This window comes from Anastrepha ludens, chromosome 6 (assembly GCF_028408465.1).
Source record: "Anastrepha ludens isolate Willacy chromosome 6, idAnaLude1.1, whole genome shotgun sequence".
Lineage (NCBI taxonomy): Eukaryota > Metazoa > Arthropoda > Insecta > Diptera > Tephritidae > Anastrepha > Anastrepha ludens.
In genome coordinates, this window is record NC_071502.1 from 58,800,849 (window position 1) to 58,824,684 (window position 23,836).

Here is a 23,836-nt window from a genome sequence, read left to right on the forward strand (position 1 = left end):
ATCAAAATGTGTTTTGTTGTTTTGGAAAAAAATTAGAAGTCAATTATTCAGTGCTTTTTGCATTGTGAGGAATCTATGGTTCTTTCATATCACTTAAAAATAATTTACGCATATACGGGTATTCATTACAACAACTTGCCAACAAGCTGTAGCCGATATTTTCTGATTATTTTAATTTTGAGATTTCTTTTGTTTTCGTGTTGTTTTTGTTTTTTGGAATTTTGTTTTGGTAGCTTGCTTATATTCTACGCAATTCAAGCAGCAAATTATTACTATTTTTTGTACTGGTTTTGTTAAGTAGCAAAACGAGGCGCGCACGCGTGGTCCCAGGCCTATAGTAAAAATTTACTTTACACTGGCGGAGAGGAGTGGCGGGTGGGTTTTGTTTATTGTGGATGCTACATCACTACAATGAAATACGAGTTAGGTTGAGTGTTGTTTTTTTTTTTCTGGGACGGGGGAGTGGTGGTGTTGTTGGACGTATTTGGGTGCGTCTTGAAGGTTATGGCACATGACGGGATACGAAACGTAGTTGTAGACTGACTGACTGTAACAGGCATTTATTGGGTGTTTGTTCGAGAGCGGTATAAGTTCATATTTGTGGTAAAAATTTAATATTTCATGCCGAACAATATTAATTACATTTTTTATATATAAATATTTTTTGTTTTGTTTGTGATTTTGGGTAGTGACGGGTTTTCAGCAGAATTATAGGGATATGCATTAAAGGTAGTGTTTACATTCAAAGGGGCTTAAAGGGGTTGCATGAACTGCCGGATAAGAGGAGTATATAGAAGCAGGTGCATTTTTTGTTATGTCAAAAAGTATTAAATAAAAATAAGAAGAAGGAAAACATTATATTCAATAAAAGTGAAGTAAAGAAATTAGTTGCAAGCGAATCTTATGCGAAAAATGTAAGGCGTATGTAAATCATTTTATTTGTAACAGTATAATAGTTTTAACAGTAAAATAAGTCGTTAGTAAGATTTTTATAATTTTGTTTGTAAAATAAATATGAATATTGTTAATAAAACTTCAAAACTTGTAAAAGGCGGTGCAAAATTAATCACTCTATCCGCAGATTTATAATTTTTGCAAATGACTTCCCACTGCAGTATACAAACATACAAGCAATGGAGTGCGTAAAGGGTAAAATAAAGACTTCTATCACCTAAAATAATTTTTTTTATATAATAAAAAAGTTATTCAAAAACCAGATTGGATTACTAATTGTACGTCATCTTGTATTACTGTATTTAATTTGTAAAATAAGATTTCGAAGCAACTTTATTAAAATTAAAGCAAAAAAAAAAAAAAAAAAAAAATTAAATTTTAAAAAATTTAAAATTCTTAATTACGATGATCCGTAGTAAAAAATAACCAACTTATGTTACATAAATCTTCAAGTTGTTCAAAAAGTAAACATCTTTCAATTAAGTTTTGGTGAATTAATTTTTATCGATCCAGTGAACTCATACAATAGTAACTGGCTTACTCAAGCTTCTCACAAAATGAAGCGATAATTTCGTCGAATTACATTTCGTCAAAATTGGTTAAAAGCGCCATTCGAATTTGTTTTTCTAATATGCAGGGACTGTTATTGAAAATCGTAAATTTTTTTAATTCAACTTTGCTTTTCTTTAATTGATAGTAAAAATGCAGTGTATTCGCTATCAAAATAAAATATTAAAATCAAATTGCTTAGCTTTTTAAAAAAATCTACTTCAAATTGAAAAATTTCATACATTTGAATAATTTTTAGTTTTAGTAAAAGATCCTCACATTTTCTCCACAGAGAATAATACATAAGACTCCAAGGCAATTAAAACTCCCAACAGAATGGTCGGAGTGTGTTTTTTTATAGGACACTAGCCGAAGAAATTTGCACTACCGTTGGTGTCGCATCCAGAAGTAAAAGCGTGAAAACAAATTTTTGAATGCACTGGTCAAATTATTCCAGTAGTATGAATAAACCAAGTGACTGTGAAAAAAGTTGATTTTTCTAGGTTAATGCTTCGAAGTAGTCAAGGCTCCGGAGGATAATGAGTATGATTTTTTTCGGAATCGAAAAGAGTAATTCTCATGAAATTTGTGGAGTTTTTAGCAGCTTCAAGTTTGCTTTTTATTGTGCAATAAAACGACGTACTAAAATTCTTTTTAGAAATTCTAATTGAATACCGTGAAGTTAGAATAAACATTTTGTTGAATTTTTCCAATATTTGCATAAAATTTTAAAATTGGACTTATATGGACTTTAGACAATGAGCTTTATACAAAAATAATGAATATGAAGAAATAATTGTCAAAATTGGTCAAAATGTTGATGTACGTAGCTGAAATAATTGAGAAAGGCTTTCAGCTTCTGTACTTGTTGATCGACCCTCGTATTTAGCTTAAATTAAAGAAAATGTTGAACAAATTATGTCTTACTATTTATTTCAACAAAAAAAATTATATCTGCCTTCAGGCCATTTGCACTTAATTGTGATTTGTCCTAATAAAGAACATATTGGAATTTCATTATTAAAAAAAAGATATTAAGCAAAAATATCATTGACATACCTATAAATCCAATTCGTTGTATAAATAAAAAAATCAAGTAAAAAGTGAAGATTCATAATTTACGAGTGCAACTAACTAGACAGTTATTCCAAACAGTTCATCTTCTTCTTACAAATATGGATCAAACTCACCCTTTTCCTTGCGACCGTTTTCCATTCGAAGCTCTAGTGAACTGAAAAGTAAATATGTATGTATGAAAGTGTATTCACGCAGCGAAAATATGCAGGCAGGCTAGAAATGTTTTACGTGCATTATGCGAAAGGCGCAGACCGCTAATTATCCAATATAAGAAGATGAAGAGCACAGATTTATTTACTAAGCAAAAGCAAAAGCACAGATTTATTTACTAGTTGATAAAATTCAAACACTGTTGGGAAACGATGACATGTGACTAAATGGGAAACGATAACATGTGTAGCTTCGTCGATTGTTGAATGTAAAGAAAACATAATGATTTGAGTTGGTATAAAATGTATATTTTATGGATTTTTTTTTAAAGTAAAACAAAATAGTTTATAAAGATGCCAATTACATACTCAGCTTATTTTCTAAGGCTTAAAAAGTAAATAAAAAATGTATGTGCTTGTAAAGTGTGACTTTGTTATGTCGAGTAATGGTGTTTTCTTAATAACTGAATACCTGCAGTAAATCAACAAAATAATTTTTTTTCCTACCACTTAAATTAGTTTTTCTTATTTCATTTCCTGATTCTTTCCTGTTCACTCTCAGTCGATATGGATTTAGTTGATTTCTATTCCCTTATCTCACTCACTTCTGCACAAGTGTGTAATATGACAGTCTTTTTTGAAGAATTAAAATTTGAATTTTTTCAAATTATTAGTTCGGTAGATTTTCATCATAATTAAAACTATAATAAGTTTTTAAATAAACAATTAAAAGCTTACACTTTATTTTAATTTAACAACCTATTTCCAACGAGCATTTACTACAGTTAAACATTGCCTTTCAATGAACAAATTCTCTCCTTCAAATGTTGTTGTAACAAAGCTCGCAAATTCTTCTTTACAGCGGAGGCAATAATAATAATAAATCCAACGACTGTCCTTCTCCCACCCAACTGACACGATGCGCCCCCCGCATGACTTACGAATTATTTTTGTATGAGCCAAGAAAGGCAGGAGCTGGCTAAGCATCGAGATTTAAACCTGTTCAGATACCGAAAAAAATTCCTGAGCTGCATAAAAACTTAAAGATAAGTATCATATACCACAGTAATCATTTATTGAGAGAGAATAGTATCATTTGCATAACGGTAAAAACGAGTCCGATATATCATAAATCGTTAACTCAACTTTCTTGGTCTAACAGAAAGTGTTATTTTAATGTTGAGCGCAAATTTTCGATACGAATAGAATACTCTCAGACCCAGCCAGAGCAGTAAGGGCAAGTTTTTCTATGCAAATTCAACTTTGCTGTCCAGCTAAACTAAGTTTAATCGTTCAATTTCGCAGGGCTAAAGTCAGGTGAAAAATTCACCACAATTAAACTAACATGAAAAATTGAACCTGACGTGCGCACAAAAGTGAATTACCAAAAATTAAAAAAGCTAATCACAACCGTAAAACTTGCAGATGACCCTCATGAAATAACCTCAAATACGCAAAACTCAGCTATTTCTATTCCATGGGAAATCCTTGATGATGCATACTTTTGTAAATACTGGTACTTTGATCTATCAAAGGTTTGTATTGAGTCACATCAAAGGCTTTACAGCAACATAGACATATTGCAGCGAACCCTGAACATATCCCTATTAGCGGCTGTCAAAAAAGGTAGGACTCCTGAATGGAAAGACAACGTGAAGAGCGACTTAACTTCACTTACGCATTTTGTTGAACTCTGTTACTGTGTAGGTAAGCACTAGAAGTACTGAATTGAAGGGTTATTGTCTGGAGTGTGGGGTGAAAATTACTTGCTGACATATTTTTTACCGGCCGCGGCGTCAGGGTGTAGAAAGTTTAAGAAATAAAGGCGGACGATAAATGATAGTAACCAGCAGCATTTTGTAAGCCTGCCCGTACTCTTCTGTAGGCCTTCTCGACCTACATACATATATTCTAAATCTATGCGTCAGAATAACATTTCGAAATTCTGTTTACGTACAACCTCAAATGAGTAGTTACTATGGCGAATTATATTCTACGCATTTCTACTTCAACATTTGGAACGAATGTTCAGGTCTCTCAATTATTTTGAATGACTACAACGAACGGGAAAAGTGATCGGATCTTTTGTGACGCTTTAGTATGAACTCCTTCATAATAAAACCATTTGACATTCTTCGAGAATTTAACTTGTTTCATTGATTTTAGATTAGTGAAGTGCCGCAAAACACACGCCAAACTGTTGAACCATCAAATCTTACTCAGGTGTACTCGTATAAATAGTAGATGATTATTATGCGATCTTCTCTCTAATACATAGACTTGTAAGAGTGATTTGGAAATTATAAGTTTTGTATGCTCGACGAAGAAGCTGCTATGGCACTACTAAGCGTAAATTGTATGCATTTGATCGGACATTTTTTAAAAAGAAATGTTCTAGCCTTTGTGGCATTAACTGCTATACGTAATTATAGGTAAATGGCGTAAAAGTGTTATATAAGTAATCGTTTATGTATTCATGATGTATTGTATTAAATTAAAAATAATTAAATCTATTTTTTTAATAATATATTATAGTATGTAGGTATTTTTATTTATCTTATTAAATAAATATATTTCAACTCTTAATTTGTTTAGCCTTTTTCGGTAATTGCATATTTACTTGCAATGATAATTGTGTGAATTTTTGTATTTTTCATATAAGAAATTTATTTACATGCTTTTTTATAATAAACTAAACTACCTATCCGGAGCGAGAAACGAGCGTAATTATTAAAGTTAACGAATCTGAAAATTTTTGTATAAAAATAAAAAGTTTTGTAAAACGTACCATTCACACGGCGATAAGGGTTCAACCCGAATTTTTGGGATACAGGGGGAAAATACATATTCCAATATGCCTTAAAATTGTGATTTAGATTTTGTGATTTTGTAGATATCAAGAGGTTTGTTTCATCTGAAACATTGCATTTGCATCCAGGCTCATAAACTCTCTGTCAGAACGAAGTTACTTCAACTTTCCTGGTCTAAAAGAAAATGTTATGTTAACAGTACGAGCCATATTCTAAACATAAACGATTTCTATAGAATTTTTTTGCGAACAGTCAGAGCCGTAACTATGCAACCAAGAGAGGGATTATTAGTTAGTTTGTGCGGTTTGTGTTTGCCCTTCGGAAAATTAATTTTTTCATTGTTTTGAACAAAAATAGTATGGTATATTCAATTACTATGAAGGCGCGCCAATACTGTGAAACTTACGACACTTCTAGAAACCAAGTGGAGTCAACAAATCGCAAATGTAAACAAAAAACAGCTGTTTGTGTTAGATTGCTGTTGCGATTGCTTGATATTTTTGAAATATGACAGAGCTCTAAAAAGCAAAATGCTTTTAAGACTTAGCTGAAAAAATTCATACTACGACTCAATAAACTGCAAAGATTAGTATATCTCTTGATCACAGGACAAGTAAGATTTCTACAACTATGGCGTTAGATTCTCTTTTTGTCATTTTATTGGTTTTCCTGCACAACTTTATACAGGCAGCGGAAATCATGAGAATGTCACAACCGTGAGTATTTGATAAAAAATAAAAGTTGGGATTTGTTGAAGAGCAAATTTAAATTTTTAGAAGTTAAGTGTTGGTTTAATCACAATACGATGCATTTTAGAAACTTTACCGATGTATCTTGAACCAAATGATGGTTAGGTATTTCGGATAAGCTACAACTCTTTCTTGATGCACTTCAAGCCGAAGTAAATACTGCCCATTTAAAAGAGAAATGGAGTGGCATAATTGTATGTGTCTGTGGTAGCAACCAAGTTTCTTCAAAGGCATTAATTAGCCTGAGTTCTATGTTATTTAAAACTGCTTCGGTTAAATTTATGTGGGCAAAACGGAGTTACTTCCTTCCGTATGTAAGAACTTGTAAAAGTATTCCGCACTTTATTTGGCTCTATAGCTTTTGAAGCCTATGCGAGAATGTAGGTTACACTTTCACTTAGAGAGAACTGAGCGTCATCGAGGATGTCATATGAAGCTATTCTGAGCAGACGGTGCTTTTAACTGTAAAATACCGCAGCTAGATATTAGCTCTCATTCAAGAAATTGAATTCAACACATTTTGACTTAAGCCGAATCTAAATTTGTATATTCGAATAAACAAAAAAATCATCTCTTTTATGTTGTAAGAAAGTTTAAACCGATTTTAGGCATACAATTTATATTTGGTAAAGGAATAATATTTTAGATCGTAGTATACTTGGGTTCTTTGACACCCCAATCTTACCTTTGTGAGATTAAGGCTAATCCAAGAGTATCGAAAAATAGCCAACAAAATTTAATAATCCACTTACGCTCATTTTACTCATACAATTAAGTTCTAAGTGCAGGAAGGAGTATTACATGCGATCGAAAATCTTACTTTCACATTGAAATTGCATTCAGATATTTTTATATATATAATTAGATAAAATACGAATCCTCTTAACATATATCTGATTTAAATAAAAATGTAACAAACTTGCGGCGCCTGCGCACAAAGCTCAGTGATGCACAACCGCTACTTCCACTACATATACCACTATTGCTGCTGCTTGTTTTTGTAGCCAACGTGCATGCAATTTTTAAAGTTTTTTTTTTTTTTTTTTTTTTTTTTTTTTTTTTTAAAATAGTTTTACTTATCTTTCGGCCGTATGGAGTTTTAGTGTTCGCACTAATCACTTACGCTTTTCATTTAAATATTTTTTTAATTTTACTTATTATTACTACTACAAAAATTAATTAACAATTAATAACTACGTCTTTTTTCTTTTCATTAAACAATACGTAACGATTTGATAAAAACAATAACAAATAAATTCATTCTAGAAATACAAAGCTTAATATATAGAAAATACATAGTAGTTGAAATACAATGCTAATTAATTACTACTACATACTAAAGGAAAATAATCAAAAATGAAAGTTCAGAAAATTAGAAAATAAAAAATTTAAAAAATGTAGCTAAAACTAAATTAAAGACAAATTTGTTTAGTTGAAATACAAAATTAAATTAAATAATAAATAACTGTTACTAACTAAAAACTAATAAAAAACATCAGGAAAAATGTTTTATTTTAAATGTTAGTAAAAAATAAATAAAAAATTTAGGGAACAAATTTCTAACTAATGCTAATGTAGGTACATATTTACCAACTATGGAGGGTACTCAAAATGTAAGAAGTTAAAATTTATTGTTTAGCAAAAGTTTTTAGGGCAAAGAGCACAAGTGTGTGTGTATGTTGTTTATGTTATAAGGGTCAGGGGTAGCTTAGAGCGTATGGGCGACTATGTCAATTGTTTAATTTTGTAATTAAAGTTTCTATAAATATGTATGCATGTCTTTCGTGGACACATGGGAGATGTAATTATGTATGTGTCTGTGTATTGTGGTGGCCGTTTTACACCTTGCTGTTAGAGCATATGCTGCTGGCGGTGTGTATTTCTTTTTTTCAAATTTCTAGTGTTTGTGTGTATGTAGGGGGTTGGAGGAGGCTTTCAATCTATATGTGTACGGGAGGTGTAAACAAATTGATTGTTGTATCTGTTTTCATTGGACATGCAATGAACGGTTGTACAGGTAGTGGTTGTTTTTGCGTCGGAAGAGTGTACTGTTGATAACTAAATGACAATTGGCAATTTTTGTTTTTGTTCGAATTGTTCGACTTTCTTTTGTTGTTGTGGTTGTTGGTGTTTTTCTTCTTCTTTTATTTTGCGTAGCTTATTATGTTTTTGATGTTGATTTTGCATTTGCAGTAGCATTCGATTGACGATATGTTGTGATTGATTTAATATTTGATTTTGTTTTTGTTTTTGATTTGGGTTTTCTGTTTGTGGATGTAGTTGTGGCTGTTTTTGTTTTTGTTGTCTATGTATTTGCAATTGTCGAACGATAGTTAGCAATTGTATACGATTGAGTAAATAGAGTATGAATGAGAGCGCAGAGATCATGATGTAATGGTATGGTGAACCATTTTGCCATAAATTTTTACTAGAATTGCACATATCTTCCTCACAAAAGCACATATGTCCATTGCCTGAACTTTCCATCATGCACACATGATCGACCATAAATAAATTTATTTGCAATTGCGACGTACACATACGCCGTACAACTTCGTAGGCTGCAAATAGGCGATTGAGAAGAAAAATCAAAGTGAATTTGAAAAATTGATTAATAATAAATATTTATATGTACAGGTAAATGAAATTTGAAATTACGTACATAAGGAAATGTTGCACATAAAATTTGTAAAAATTGCTTACGGCTACATTTAGAAAATGCAAGTATTTTCAGTTCATATGGCTCTTTTCAGTGATTACCCATCGATAAATCACGGTTTTTATTTTATTTTATTTAAAAACTATTTTTTTTTAATTTTTTGCTTTTGTGGACTTACGTGATTTAGAATGCCGCACCATTTTCACACAACAGCCATTGCAGGTCATTAGCGGTGGTTGATCGCGCGGCAGCGCCGTATAGTTGAAGGGATCCTTACACCGTGCGTCCGTCCACGAATCACATTCATAGCAGTAGATGGAGCGCGCTGTGCGTGATTGTATGATCACGCGTAGAATGTTAGTTGAAAGTTGTAAGAAACAAAATTAGTTAATGTATGTGCAACTAAAAATTTCTATTTCTTTTCTATCTCTTTTTTTTTCTTTTTATTTTACAATTTTATTGAGTTTACATATAGCATTTTATTTTCAAACTCTGTGCTGAACTTTAAACTATTTATGCGATGCAGCATCAACTACGAAATAAAATTTACAATATATACATATTTACATACTACTACACGTTATCATACTACATTACAAAGGTGCATAAATTTAAAGCAGGACAGGTAAAATATATTTGGGGACAAAACAACTTAAGTCAACTTAGCGCTTCCGTCAACTTGGGTTTCAGTGTCACATTTTAAACTACATATTGATCATTCACAGATAGATAGATAGTTTTAGAGCGCATTGAGCGCATAGTGAGAGGATAGTGAAAATATAAAACTGTTCTATGAAAGAAAAGTTAGCTGGTTGGTCTACTCAAACTAAACCTTCAAACAAGCTTTTTTTGTTTTTCTTAACTTGAAGAATTATTTCACACACAAATTGGAAAGCAAAAGAAATTGGTCGGACTACGCACAGTGTAACCCTGAGAATTGTTTTTATTATTAAGTTGGTTCCAGTTATAATTTCTTTTGAAATAACACAATATTAGGGGCGCAACTAAGTTCCCGCTGTTTGTCAATAGATGTCGTTATCCATTCATGATGTGTGCTAGTCGATTCTAACATAACCTAAACGTCATAAACCAAGCTTAGACATATGGTAAATAAACTGCTTCGACACATTAGTGAGTTTGTTTTGGTATCATATACTTTTGATTTTGTGAAAATGTCTGATTTTGTGACCGTCATTTGCGGAAAGTGTTGATTTTCCTCTTTCATTCGAAAAAATGACGGCTGAAGCGCATCGAGAGCTACAAAAAGTTTATGGAAATGCTGCTTTAAGGGATGGACGCCAAGTACAAAGAGATTTGATTAAGTGAAACAACGTGCCGAGATTGGTTCCGTCGCTTCAAAGACGGTGGTTTTAATATTGACAACCGTCAACGTGAAGGTAGGACAACAACTTTCGAAGACGCTGAATTGGAGGCATTGCTCAATGAGGATCCGTGTCACACGCAAGAAGAGCTTGCTTCAGTATTAGGAGTTACCCGCCAATCCATTTCCAAGCGATTTCATGCTTTGGGAATGAATCGAAAACAGGGGACTTGGAACGAATGTTTTTTCGCCTGTGAACAACTGCTCCAGCGGCAAAAAAGGAAGGGTTTTCTTCATCGCATCGTGACGGGTGATGAAAAATGGTTTCATAGGGGACTGCCCGGTCATACTTCTACGTCGTCGTCTCAGCCCATTATTCACGTTGCGAAGGTTATGCTATGTATTTGGTGGGACCGAGTTGGTGTTTATTATGAACGGTCAAAACCAAGCGAAACCATCACCGGGCATCGGTATCGACTACCATTGATGCGATTTAGTCGAGCACTGCGCGATAAGTGGCCCCAATACGCGGAGAGGCATGATAAAGTGATTCTACAGCATGACAACGCTCGGTCTCACGTTGCCAAACCCGTTAAAAGCTACCTGGAACACCGGCCATATTCTCCAGATATTGCGCCGTCCGATTATCACCTGTTCCGATCGATCGCACATGATCTAGCTGACCAGTAGTTCCATTCATATGAAGATATCAAAAAATGGATTGATCCTTGGATACCCACAAAAGATGAACAGTTTTAACGTGACGGTATACGAGATGTACCAGAAAGATGGGTAATACTTTCAATGATTCACTTCACTTCACTTCACTTTTTTTTTCAGAACAAAGTTGTATTTTCATAAAAAAACAGCGAGAACTTAGTTGCGCACCTATATATTGGAAGACTATTTTCACAATGTTTTTTCTAACTCAGTTCGAAAGTTTGTTTTAAATATTTTTTCTTATTTGAAAAATATCTTATTTTAAAACAATGTTTCTAATAGCTGGTTAAAGCATTAAACAAAAAATCAGCGTGGCCAGATTGAATAAGTTCTATAATTTTCCGAAACTTGTTTGTGTATAAAATACGTTCCCAAAAAGGACAATGTAAAATACTACTTTAAAGCTAATATAATTTTTTTCAAGACCTCAAATTCGAGACTTTATTTTTGGTTTAGTCGGAGTATTGGTTGATTTAACTAGTACAAATCTTACCTATATTTCAAAATAAAATTGAACGCATTTTTGGCCGCTTCGTTATACTGTGCTACGCAGGCAAAACAAAGAAGGTTATGGCTGTTCTGAACTCTAATTTCGATCTTAATTAAATACGTACTAAGCAAGCTAACTAACAAAGTAATTGTAATTCATTGAAATTTTGCCGTAATATTCGCTCCATCAGGCGGCTCGCTTACGCCATGGTCGACTAAACTTAACCACTACTGAATGTTTGTTTGCTAGCGAACCAACGCACCGCATAAAGTACTGAAAATCTCACAGCCAAAAGTGCTTCAGTTCAAAGTGACCCAAATCTGTTGATTCGCTACTGTTCACGGGAATCGGCAATCGCTCAGTCCATATTATGGCGAATTTTGAGCAAAAATATTTTTCTACACCCTTTGTTAAATCATTTCAAGAACTCGTGGCGTCCACAATAGGGACCGTATGGTCTAGATTTCAAGATGGTGGTGATAGAGGGCTTAATCGATGCAAATATATCACCGTCAATAAAGTTCATATCAAGTAATTTGATAAGACTTGTAGGCGCAAAATTGGATGCACTTGACAACGGTGGTTTGTGGTTCAAGCAGATTGGTGCCACATGCCACACAGTTGGTCAAACAATTAATATATAGAAGCGGAATTTGGTAATCGTTTAATCTCGAGAAATGGGTCGGCCGAATGGAGATGACAAATTCTACAGTTATATTTTAACAACTAAAATGGAACAAATTTTAGCCAAACATCTGAACTATTCTGTGTTTTATTTAACTACAAATTTGTTGTGTCCCTATTGAAACACCTTTTAATAGCATTGGCTTGCTTACGTGAGTGTAGAGAAAAGATAATTCTAACGGTTGAAATCCAAAATTAAATGCAAATGATTGGTTATCCCATTACCATTTGCAGCAGTGTGAGAGAAATTCACTGCTCAACTTATAAATGTCCATGTGGCACGTAAGCATCTCAGTCTGGCCTAACTCTATTCTTAAAGGTTTATTTATAAACGCATTTATGGTATTGAATACTGACTGTGGTTTAATAATTATTTCAAGTTTTGTTTCATTTACCTAATCTTTTATATTTTCATGCATCCTTTTTTTCTCAAATCATTTCATAAAGTGCTATGAACTTAAAACAATTGTTTACCCATCTAAATAATATAATTGTAAGCTAAAAGTTAAAAAAATTATTGTGTTTAAGAAATTGGAAGAGCATTCTTAATGAAAAAATTATAAAACCCAAAATGCGAGCAATCAGATTGAAGCAAAAACTAAAAAAAAAAAAAAATAAAATAAAAAATTCGAAAAGTCAATAAAAATGTTTGAGATTTATTGAAAGCTAGAAGTATTCAGCAAAAAAAAAAACAATTGAAAAATTTTTTTTCAAATTTAAGTAAATCTGCTGTGCAAGCTCTGTTTTAAGTACCAAGCTAAGCATTTCCAAAACAAATCAGTCAAAATTATATTACATCCACTTGCAAGGGATATTTACATATTAATTTTTTATACTGGCGCACATCACAGATAAAAACAAATAACCTGGCATTATGGTGATTGCAGCAAAATGTACTATGAATTTGCCATTATAACTTGCATATGCCACACCAACAGGCCATTTGCAATTATGAAATATTTGCCATTTTTTCATAGAAATATATTTGAAGCATGGAAATTAGTTTTTATATACATATATACAAATATACATATAAACTGTGAACTATAAATACTTATAATAGTTTATTTAATTTTCCCCTTTTCTCATTAATATGCAACGGCTTTTATTAAAGCATTATTTCCATTTTATTTGTTCAACCTCAATTAACGGGAATAATGACTGGTTAAATGACGATGAAATTTCATGAATTAGGTTAACAAACAGAGCAAAAATATAAACTGGTATTCAGATTTGGGGTACTTTTCTTCGATAATTTTGCTCGCCTCAAAAATTTAGCGCAAGCAGCTCGACAGTTATTCTAATACTACTGCAAAAATATGAATGTGGAAAAGAAAGATTATCCAGAATAAGTAATCTGATATGCAACAAAAATGATAGAAAATAAGATTACGCTAGTTGAAGTGGGAAAATGGATGTAACTCTGTCATAACATCATTTCAGATAAGCCTTGTGAAAAACGAAACAAAACCAAAATGAAGAGTTAGGCTGGGTTAACGTAAAAGAGGAAGGTAATACAATAGAGAATAGAAAGAAAAAGGTTGTTAGTAAACAAAAAAGCTTAAGAAAATCTCTACAATTACGTTAGCTTAACAGGTGACTTTTTCAAATTCACTCAGAGCAGAGTAGCTGTGCCGGGATATACGCAAATTTCTGTATTTTCTCAACTGGTTACTTTGCAGAGTTCGACAATATTGCATACTGTGAATATACATACAGTGTGAGTGTCAAGAGGTGGCGCATATAGTATGTGGCTTCTGTATGCAATTGTGGCTTCTTCTCTAACTGTGGCTTCTGTATGCAATCAAAGTAGCACCACTGTTATGTCTTGCAGCCGTATACAGAAATGAGATGATCTACAAATTGTATATTGCTATCCTTGCTAAGTTAGTGAGAAATCGTTTTGACTGCGGTGAATGAATTTTATCTCTTCTCCATTTTGACAGCTATTGCTGAAACAACTTGTAGGCCTACATCATCGTTGTACAGCGTTTAATGTAAAGGGTTTTCCAAACAGAGGTGTTATTTTGATATTCGATGTTTATTTCATTATAAAGAGGAAGGTTTGCCGTTAATAGTAGAAAATCACATCAGGAAAATGACCACCACGACCACGCTTACAGGACAATATCCTTTTCATGAAATTTTCCATAACCGAATTGCAAAGTGGCTGCCCTATGTCCTCGTCCTTGATAGCCTCACGAATTCCATCTTTGACGTCTTGAATCGACCTGTTGTCGTAGACCTTCTCTTTTTTTACGTGGCCCCAGAGAAAAAAGTCACAAGGTGTTAAATCACGAGATGTCGGTGGCCAATTGTGATCACTTCTTCGAGAGATAACACGGCCGGAGACTTTTCCCGTAAAAGATCAATGGGCTCGTTGCTTTTGTGGCATGTAGCGCCGTCTTGTTGAAAATAAACGTTGTCCAGATCAATACCATCCAATTCCGGCCTTAAAAAATCGTTAATCATCTCTCGATAGCGCAATCCATTCACCAATAACACCTGTTATTGGAAAACACCTTTAGTATAAGTAAGGCGAAAAAACTCAGATTTCTAGCAACGGGTAATTAACGTAAACGACAACTCCTGATTTAAAAACAAAATTGTTCCAAATATTCAATCGCAAAGACTGAAAGAGCTTAGAGTCCCGTTTTGCATTTCCATTTTAACTTTTTTTCTGGGTCACTACTTTAATGCCTCAAGGTCGTCAGTATGTAAAGAATCAATTCTTTGCACTTCAATTCGAATCGAATGCACAACAGGCTTGAATGATTTTATCGCAAGCGAAACATGTTTTAGCTGTACGAGTATAGGATCTTTCAAAAGGCACGCTTGAAATTCATTTGATTTGTTGAAATGGATGTGGATTGCTCAGCAGTGAGAAACAAATTTCTACGGAAGATTATAGCGCTAAACAACGAGCGAAACACCAAATTTTATTCAGTGCAGCTTTCGAGAAATATACCACCCATTACGTGATTTTTATTTTCCTTCCAGTCGTCCTGCTTATTTTCTGACAAATGGATGCGAGATGGCGCAATTTAACGCTTTTAGACATTTTTCCTTTGGGGGTTTTTTAACTATGTAGGTATATGCCAATAAATTTCAAATAATTAACGCTTTCAAAGGATATTCAGCCAGATGCCATAAAACCATGGAAAGTCGGTGGGTTATTGCGAAGTATTGTAATTTGGAAAAATCTCTCTTTCTTTCAGTTAGCTCTTCGTTTGGCAATGGTTATATTCGTATATGATCGTATTCGAGTCTGAGCACACATTTGAAAAATCTTCTTATTTACAGAATGTCAGAATATTTGGGAATATTGAGAGAAACTTTTTAAAGACAGCTCCATTAGAGCTCGTTAAGTCTTCGAAATGAGAGTTAATTCTTTATGAGAGTTAATTCAAAGAGCTGATTCTGGTTTTCATTTGGCGATTGCTGGCAATAGTTGACTACGATAGTTTTTCCATGAAAATTTCATTATTTGTTTTGGGTTATTTAATTATCCTTGAAACTGCTTTTATATGGTATACATGAACAGGTGTAAAATCGGACATTTGTGACAGAAGTGTATCAAGCATGTGAAAACCTAACTTGGCTGCTATTTAATTTTTCTAATCCGATTCTAATTTACTGAAATTTTCTTAAAAGCATCATAGTATCACAATGCTTTGAGTATTTCATATATTACCATATATTAATTACTTATTACACATTAAGAATCTATGCAGCTCAAATTTGAATACTAACAAAAAATAGAATATGAATTTCAAAACTAAATTTCTATGATTAGAATTAAATATATTGGTTTCAAAAGCGGCAAACTTTAAAACGAAAAAATGAATATTATAAAATGTAAGAAAAACATCAAACTGGGGGACTTTAAAACTTTGAATGAGATAAAAACATATCATATATCGCTTATTTGCTGCAAAAATGCCAATCAAAATGTCGAAAAACGATTTAGAAAAGCTTGAGCTCATTTTTGCATACTTATACAATAATTTTTGATTTTATTATTATAGCAGCAAATTAGCGATATATACGTATGAGAGTACGATGATAGATATGACGATGATGGATAACATATATCATCTATATGAGAGAACTTTATTTAATTTTTTTTTCGCCCAACAAAAATTAGTGTAAATAAATAATCAAATGGAGGGTGTAAAAAAGCAAGACGCTTCTTTATTAATAGCTGTTTTGCGTAAAAAAAATAACTTAAGAAATTAACTTAAATGTGGTAATATAATATTTAATATTGTAGAGAAAAATGGACGACGCTATTGGTATGCTATTTTTCTATACGATTCAATGAACAACAGGCATATGTAGATGATACTTTTTAGATTTGCAAAAGCATTAGGGTGAAAGATATTTTATATACGTTCGTTTTGCTTTGAAATTTTTCAATTAAAAAAATATATAACAAATTTTAATAAAAAGAATTTAATTTTATTAAAAAATAAATTCCCGCTTGAGATCACATTGCGTATATTTTACTTAAATTGAAATCCAAAACTCCTGATTTGGACATTTTTATATTTTATAAAAATAAATGTAACTCAATTAATGAAATTATATTCCAACTACACGTCTACACGTCTATGAATTCTAAGGAATGTATGAAGAAGCGGAACTAATTTTAATTCATTATTATCGCTCCCCATTCCAAATCTTACATAAGTTTATGACCCTTATAACTCTTTTTTTAGTTAACTAAAAAGTAAAACCATTTTGTTTTTTAATATAAAAAACTTAAATTTAAAACTGAAACTAAAAGAACTAACAAAAATTTTTATGTTAATATTCATAAAGAGATTGGTCATCTATGCAAGCTTTTTGGGTTTACTTTTTTCGTTTCTTAACAGAATAAGAGAAGAACGAAAACATGGAAAAACAACAATTGTGAGGACTTTTAACAAAACAATGCTATTTGACTTAACACATTTTACCTGTGTAGCATTAAATTTCAGGGTAATAATGACATCTTTAAATTACACAGGCCGACAAAATTTAACCAACATTCAGACCCAGAAACCGGACTATATATTTTCGAAGGATTTTGATGCGATGAATCGAAATCTGGCCTCAAAATTGCTCTATCAGCTCTGGTTTTCGAGATATCCTAACCTAAAAGTGCAAAAAACACCGTGCTGAGATATCGCATTTTGAAATTTTCATGTTTCTAAATTTTCCTACACCTGAAAATCGATTGAGATAACATAGACATTTGAGCAAACTCAACGCCATTTGAAAAAATAAGGTTTGCATTTAAAGATGCCATCCTTTAATTTTGGTGAAAGAAAACATCTGCAAGGCTACATAACCTCAAATATGGGCAAAAACGGTGTTTTTTACACTTTTGGGTTAGGATATCTCGAAAACCAGAGCTGATAGAGCAATTTTGAGGCCAGATTTCGATTCATCGCATCAAAATCCTTCGAAAATATATAGTCCGGTTTCTGGGTCTGAGATGCTGTCGGCCTGTGTTATTAATCATTGACTGAAGTAGTCTTCAAAACTATCTCAATAAAATTGGCATTAAAATATAAAATTTTTGTATAAAAGGTCAAGCTTTATTGGACTAGTAGCAAAACGTGCTAAAGTCAAATAAGTTATTTTGTCAAAAGTGAAAATAATTTTTTCTTTACTTGTATGAGGCAGACATTATATTGTAACTTATGTTCAATTATGTACGCTATTATTTACCAACATTGTCTGATATACTTCAAAACCTTCTAAAAGGAGTTTTCGGTTTGGGATTTAATTTCAGTGAAAACTAATTTTATTACAGGGAGTCAACGGAGCTGCAATTTGGTTTACGTGGGTGGGTTTGATAAATTTCGATTTCAATTACCACATTGGTCAAGGCTTCCCAAGAATGCACGTATGTACAAGTTTTGAAATTAAAATACCCTTAGAATCGTTGAATCTATTATAGTTCTCGATACTGACAATTCAAGTTGTAGTTAGGCGCTGAGCTAAAAGAATGAACAGCACACATAATACAAAATAATTTCTAAGTTTATCCAGAAGTAATCGCAGGAATTCAAGTATGAACATATATGAGGGTTGCTATTTCTGGCCATGGGTACTTTTACTGTTGTCAGGCGCCATCTGCAGTTTCCATTGGAAAATTTGGCTTATTTTACCATAAACGTATTAAGAACGTTTTGATGTGTGAGCCATAGTAGTATTGTTTATAATGGTTTTAAAAATTCAGTCATCGGCGACCGCCATAGCCGAATGGGTAGGTGCGTGACTACCATTCGCAAATCAGAGAGATCATAGGATCATAGATCAAATCTCGGTGAAACACCAAAATAAAAAAAAAAGTATTTTATAGTAGCGTTCAACCCTCGGCTGGCAATGGCAAACCTCCGAGTGTATTTCTGCCATGAAAAAGCTTGTCATAAAAATATCTGCCGTTCGGAGTCGGCTTGAAACTGTAGATACGAAAATTGGTTCAAAACGAAAGAAGAAGTGTAAAGAATATGTATTTTGAAAAACCTTAAACCATTTTCAACCATCAATGTTCATTTTTCCATTATAAAGCCAGAAATATAAAAGGCAACCCTCGTACTTTTCGCTCAGAGAAGTTGTACCTTTCTTCGAAGAGACGTTGCTTCTCACCTTATTATCGGTCCACAATTTTCGTGGAATACCATTACATTCAGATTAGGTTAAGAGGGTTTAATCAGGTAGAGGCTAACAGAAAATGAATAGATAAATGAGCGACAGCGCTTTAATGAATGTAATATAATGAACTACGAAAATATATGTAAGAGTGCCCGTAAGGGGTTACATCCACCCTTCATGAGTGTAAATGAAGCAATTCCAATCGTGACCTATTCTAAGTAGAGTTCCCCGACCAATATGAATACCATGAAGACAGCTCACTACTTTAGGTAAGACAGGTAAAAACCTGTTCAAAAATAAACATTACAGTTCTGTTAATTCGCTCTGTAATAAATATTTAGTTGTAACATCACCAGAATTTTTTGAAAATTATTTTATGAATTGATAATTTTTAAAAATATTTACATGTATACCTAAGCCATTTGAAAATAGAAATAATAAAAAAAATTGTATATAAGCGGTTAATGGAATATATGCTTAGGCAATGAATGAATGTATGCGTTTTTATATAAAAATTATTAAATTCCCGAATATAAAATATTTAAAAATATTTTAATTTATAATCTAACATGAAAAGCTTAAAACATTTATCATTTCTTGCGTTTAAAATTATGATTTTTTTTTATAATATATATAGTATATACGTATTTCGCATCAATGTAGAATTAGGAAAAAAAAAATTAATTTAGTTATTTTTGGAGTTGTTGTGTAAAGAAAAAGAGCGGTAATTTTTTAAGAAAATATATACCATACATTGTTTTTTGGCAAATGGAAAAAAGTGACATTTGTTTTAGGCATGAATTCATACTTTGACATTCAGCTGACACTTGTGGAATCCAAATGAAAATGAGAACTCCAAATGCCGCTGTAAAGAATAAAGAAGAAGAAAGACAAATATTTTTTTTGTTTGTTTTTGTTTGGTGTTTCATTTAGTGGAAAGAAGAGAAAATCAATGTTAGTTAGATATTGTAGTTAAATTGACTTAAGATTTGTTTCTTTCATTAAATATGTAAAGAGGCACAAGGTTTTTTTATTTCTTTTTGTAATTTTATAACATTTATATACCATTTGTAAGGAATAGTTACTTGGTTGCTCCATTATTTTGTAAGAAGAACAAGAACAATTAGATGTGAATCTCTTATATTTCGAAGAAAATATTATAATTTCAAAGAGGAGCAGAGCATCACAAAAATCCCAGCCAGAGATTAAACGGAGTTCAAAAAATCGTTATTATTTTAATACAAAACTCAAGCCTTTGGAGTTTTCTAACAAAAAAAAAATAAATTGTATAAAAAGTAGACAGATTAGGAAGAGGTTTAAGAGAATGGAAAGATGTTTAATTTAGCTGTTTCTGAAGTCCTTCGCTAAAATATGTTTTTTATATACATCAGAATTATGCTGAATAAATAAATATCTTGGCATACTGATGGCCGAAAAATCACACCACTGGCCATTACTTGCTGCTTGAAAAAATTTCTCTGCTTTAATATAAGCTCAAAAACGCGTGTACTATTTGTACACTATGAAATACTCACTTATATGAAAATCAGTCGGCCTAGAAGCCATTACTAGTAAGAAAAAACAGCGTGCAGCACCCGCAAATCCAAACTTATTTGCCCAAAATGTCATTTCTGTATGGCCTCTCATATCTGTACTTATGCTTGTCTAAAACCCTAAAGCCAATCCAGAAGAAGGAAAATTTTGGACAAATAATGTTTTTGTTTGCTATAAAAAAGGAAATTTCAAATTGTATCATTTTTTTTAAATAAATGGTGTGATTTTATTACCGCCATTGTAGGTCTCAAAGGTCTCAACCAAAATGATAATACCTGTTAGAAGATGCGACTATGTTGTGCAATTAAATTTACCACGAACAAAAAGTCTCTACATAGTAGCGTTAAAAAGTAAGAATAAAAGAGTTCGGAGAGAAAATAGACGACTTAAAGTAGCGAGAACCCGAGTTGAAGCACTTAATAACTATGTATTTCATATGGTTTTTACACAAAGTTTCGGGTACGAGAGTATGTGTACGGGACGTAAGACATATGTGGTCGTGTTAAACTGATACGTATACATGTTATGTGCACATACGAGTAACTTCTTGTGAGTACACGCGTGCTTAGTATTTTGTTGTTAGAGCACAAAAGCCTGTCGGCTACATTTATGTATTTGTTTGTAGTGATGAGAGTTTGTTAAACTTTACTATAATAACGAATTACACGAATTTGCAAACATTTACAAGACGTACGCAACGCAATCAACGAGTCAATACGAGTATTAACGAATCAAAGATCAACGACTTAACGAGCGAACGAATTAACGAATTAACCAATGAGGAGCATTTCGCTTACTTTTTAATAGAGTTTTTATTGTTGTTTTAGTAAGAAACTAAAAAAAAAACGCAACGAAAAAGTAGCGAACCCGAAAAGAAATGTGCACTTGAAATATTTTGTAGTAAACAGATTTAGAAAGTACGATATGTATATAAATTTATTAATTTTTTTTTCAGTTATAAATTCCAATAAGGACCATAAATAGTTGGAATATTTTACTACTTTTTAACAAGTGTATTCACACATTTCTCTACGTGTTTAATAAATCATTAAATATTTTTAATTTGAACTAAAAAATAGCTAGCGGCTTAAATAACTTTTCACAAGTTCCAAATTATTTAGTACAAAAATTAAAAATATATGTTTATAATTTGGTATTTATAATTAATTACAGGTGGTTGGCGATTATTGGATTTTCAATTTTAATAGGGAATTTTGCATTTCAGTTTACTACTTTCACACACTTACATGGAAAACAATTGTCCGCCATTGTATATTTCGCACAAATCAGTATAACTAATTTGGTAACAAGTATTTGTTGAAATAATTGCAGATGTATAAATCATGATTTATTTTGTTTTGGTCGTTTAGGCCGGTGGTATTGTATTGGATGAGTGGTTGAACATAAGAAAATAAATAAAGTAAAAAACAGAAAGTAATAATTGGTTTTAGGTAAATACTCGGTTCAATAAAAATAAAATTATATTTTTCTTCCTTTAATTTAGTAAATTTCGTTAATAATAAAAACACACAAAAACACATTAAAAAACATACTTTGCGCGCTGAGAGTCACACCTCTAACATTACAGCCCACTTTATCATGCCGATAAATGCAAATTGATAAATTTTCAATATATGAAGTTAGTTTTATAGAAGAACAAAGTGTAGGGGAATTAAGACAATATGAATACTGAACAACTGGCTTTGCACACCGGTATTTTCAGCTTTTAACAAAGTTGAACAAAATAATAGATATACGAGTACCTTAAAGCAGCCTTGAAAAGCAAATACATATGCACATACGAGTATATCTTTTTCAGGCAGGTGGGAAAACTAAATGAATTAAAGTCCATTTTAAAATTAGCCATAATTTATCGATGGGTCTCTCAGTATAATTGCATATAATTATTGTAGAACACAACTCATACAACATTAAACAAGTTCTCATGATACGAGATTTCTCATTTTATTCTGAGAGCGGGACAGGAATTTTTTCGTTAGAAAAACAATCGCGTCAGCTCCACGAGAAACCGTTGACACATAATCACTCGGTAGCTACAGAGGTGCATTGTGATGCTTATGAATGATAACTCCAGTCCTATTCCGAAATGTCCGTAAACGATCCTAATTCCATAGTGAATCTAATTAGCCACCATCGGGACAAACTCTCTATTAAGTACCTTCCCAGAAATCAGAAACGTACTTTTTTAAGTTCGGAACATTTGCAAGCAAGTTATGAATAGGCTTTACTTCATCCTTTTTACCGCTTTTACGGAAATCGTTGTCCTATTGGCATACCCCCACACTTTTCACCTCGTTTATAAGCCTCGTTTTAGAAAGTCAAAATGAGTTTCGAAGTATTTTTCCATCAAATGTTATTTGTTGCGGTCAAGTGCTGTTATTAGCTGTTCTAGGCTGCTCTTCAACTTGTAAAATCAGGAAAATCAGCGATGCTTGCATATTTGGATCGCGGATTCCAAGTTCTGTCTCAATCATTCGTTCGTTACCTCAATTCCTGAAGGACCACTACGTCATGTGATCGAAGAACAGTTTAGCGCTGTGGGGTAAAATAAATTGTGTGCATCATCTACATTATTGAAATATTTAGAGTTAGTCTTTACCGGCCTAAGGAACTGAGTTACAGCTGGATTGTTTACGAATAAGGGCAGTTTTGAAGGAGCGAGGTCGAAATACTAATTGCATAAATATCGACTAGAAAGACGTTACAGCCAGCCTGGCAGCCTTTTCTTAATGAGAACTGCGGGAAGAAGATGTCAGATCCGGTTACACTTTTAATTTTTGAACTAATTGAGAAGATTAGAATCTTGTCATATGATATTTCAGATCTTTGAGGGAAGCAAATGTCGAAGTAGTGGCTAAAACCGATATTCGTGGTTTAATAGTACCAGTATCAGAGCTCAAACAAGCAGGTTGCCACCATGACTGAAGCATATTTGATTTTTTTTATGTTTCAGAGGAATTGGCGAAGTATGAGCTCTTACAATAGATACATTTTAGTAGGCCTGACTGGGCAAATAGTTCCCCTCAAATGGCTAATTATTATTATATCTAATTATTTTGGTCATCAAAACACCTGTTATTGGCCTACTATTTCTCACAAACGCATGAAAGCCCAGTGTCATTAAATATTATTGAAATTACCTCTCCAATAACGCACCATTGGGTTAATCAAATAATCTTCTTCTTCTTAATTGGCCCGATAACCGCTTATGCGATTTTGACCGAGTTTAACAAAGCGCGCCAGTCGTTTCTTTCTCGTGCTAACCGGCGCCAATCGGACACACCAAGTGAAGCCAAGTCCTTCTCCACCTGATCTTTCCAACGCAGAGGAGGCCTTCCTCTTCATCTGCTACCACCAGCTGGTGCCGCATTGAATACTTTCAAAACCGGAGTATTTGTATCCATTCGTTAATACATAAACGCAATTGCAATTTGCAACCTTCCATTCAAAT

At 32.7% G+C, this 23,836-nt stretch overlaps 1 protein-coding gene across 11 annotated transcripts in view; it reads right to left on the bottom strand.

The window, feature by feature from the left end:
- Positions 1-1,331: 1,331 nt before the first annotated feature.
- Positions 1,332-23,836, bottom strand: part of LOC128868498 (protein quiver) — a 46,650-nt gene continuing 24,145 nt past the window's right edge. For 8 of the 11 annotated variants that reach the window (XM_054110655.1, XM_054110651.1, XM_054110652.1 and 5 more), the window contains exons 4-7: positions 21,612-21,659; positions 19,619-19,675; positions 9,126-9,272; positions 1,332-8,849 (exon numbers count right to left, since the gene is read on the bottom strand). In XM_054110655.1, coding sequence (XP_053966630.1) covers positions 8,347-8,849; positions 9,126-9,272; positions 19,619-19,675; positions 21,612-21,659 — 755 coding nt within the window. In that variant the 3' untranslated portion in view covers positions 1,332-8,346. The remainder of the gene's footprint in view (positions 8,850-9,125; positions 9,273-19,618; positions 19,676-21,611; positions 21,660-23,836) is intronic. The other 3 variants (XM_054110657.1, XM_054110659.1, XM_054110660.1) reach the window with 3 other exon arrangements.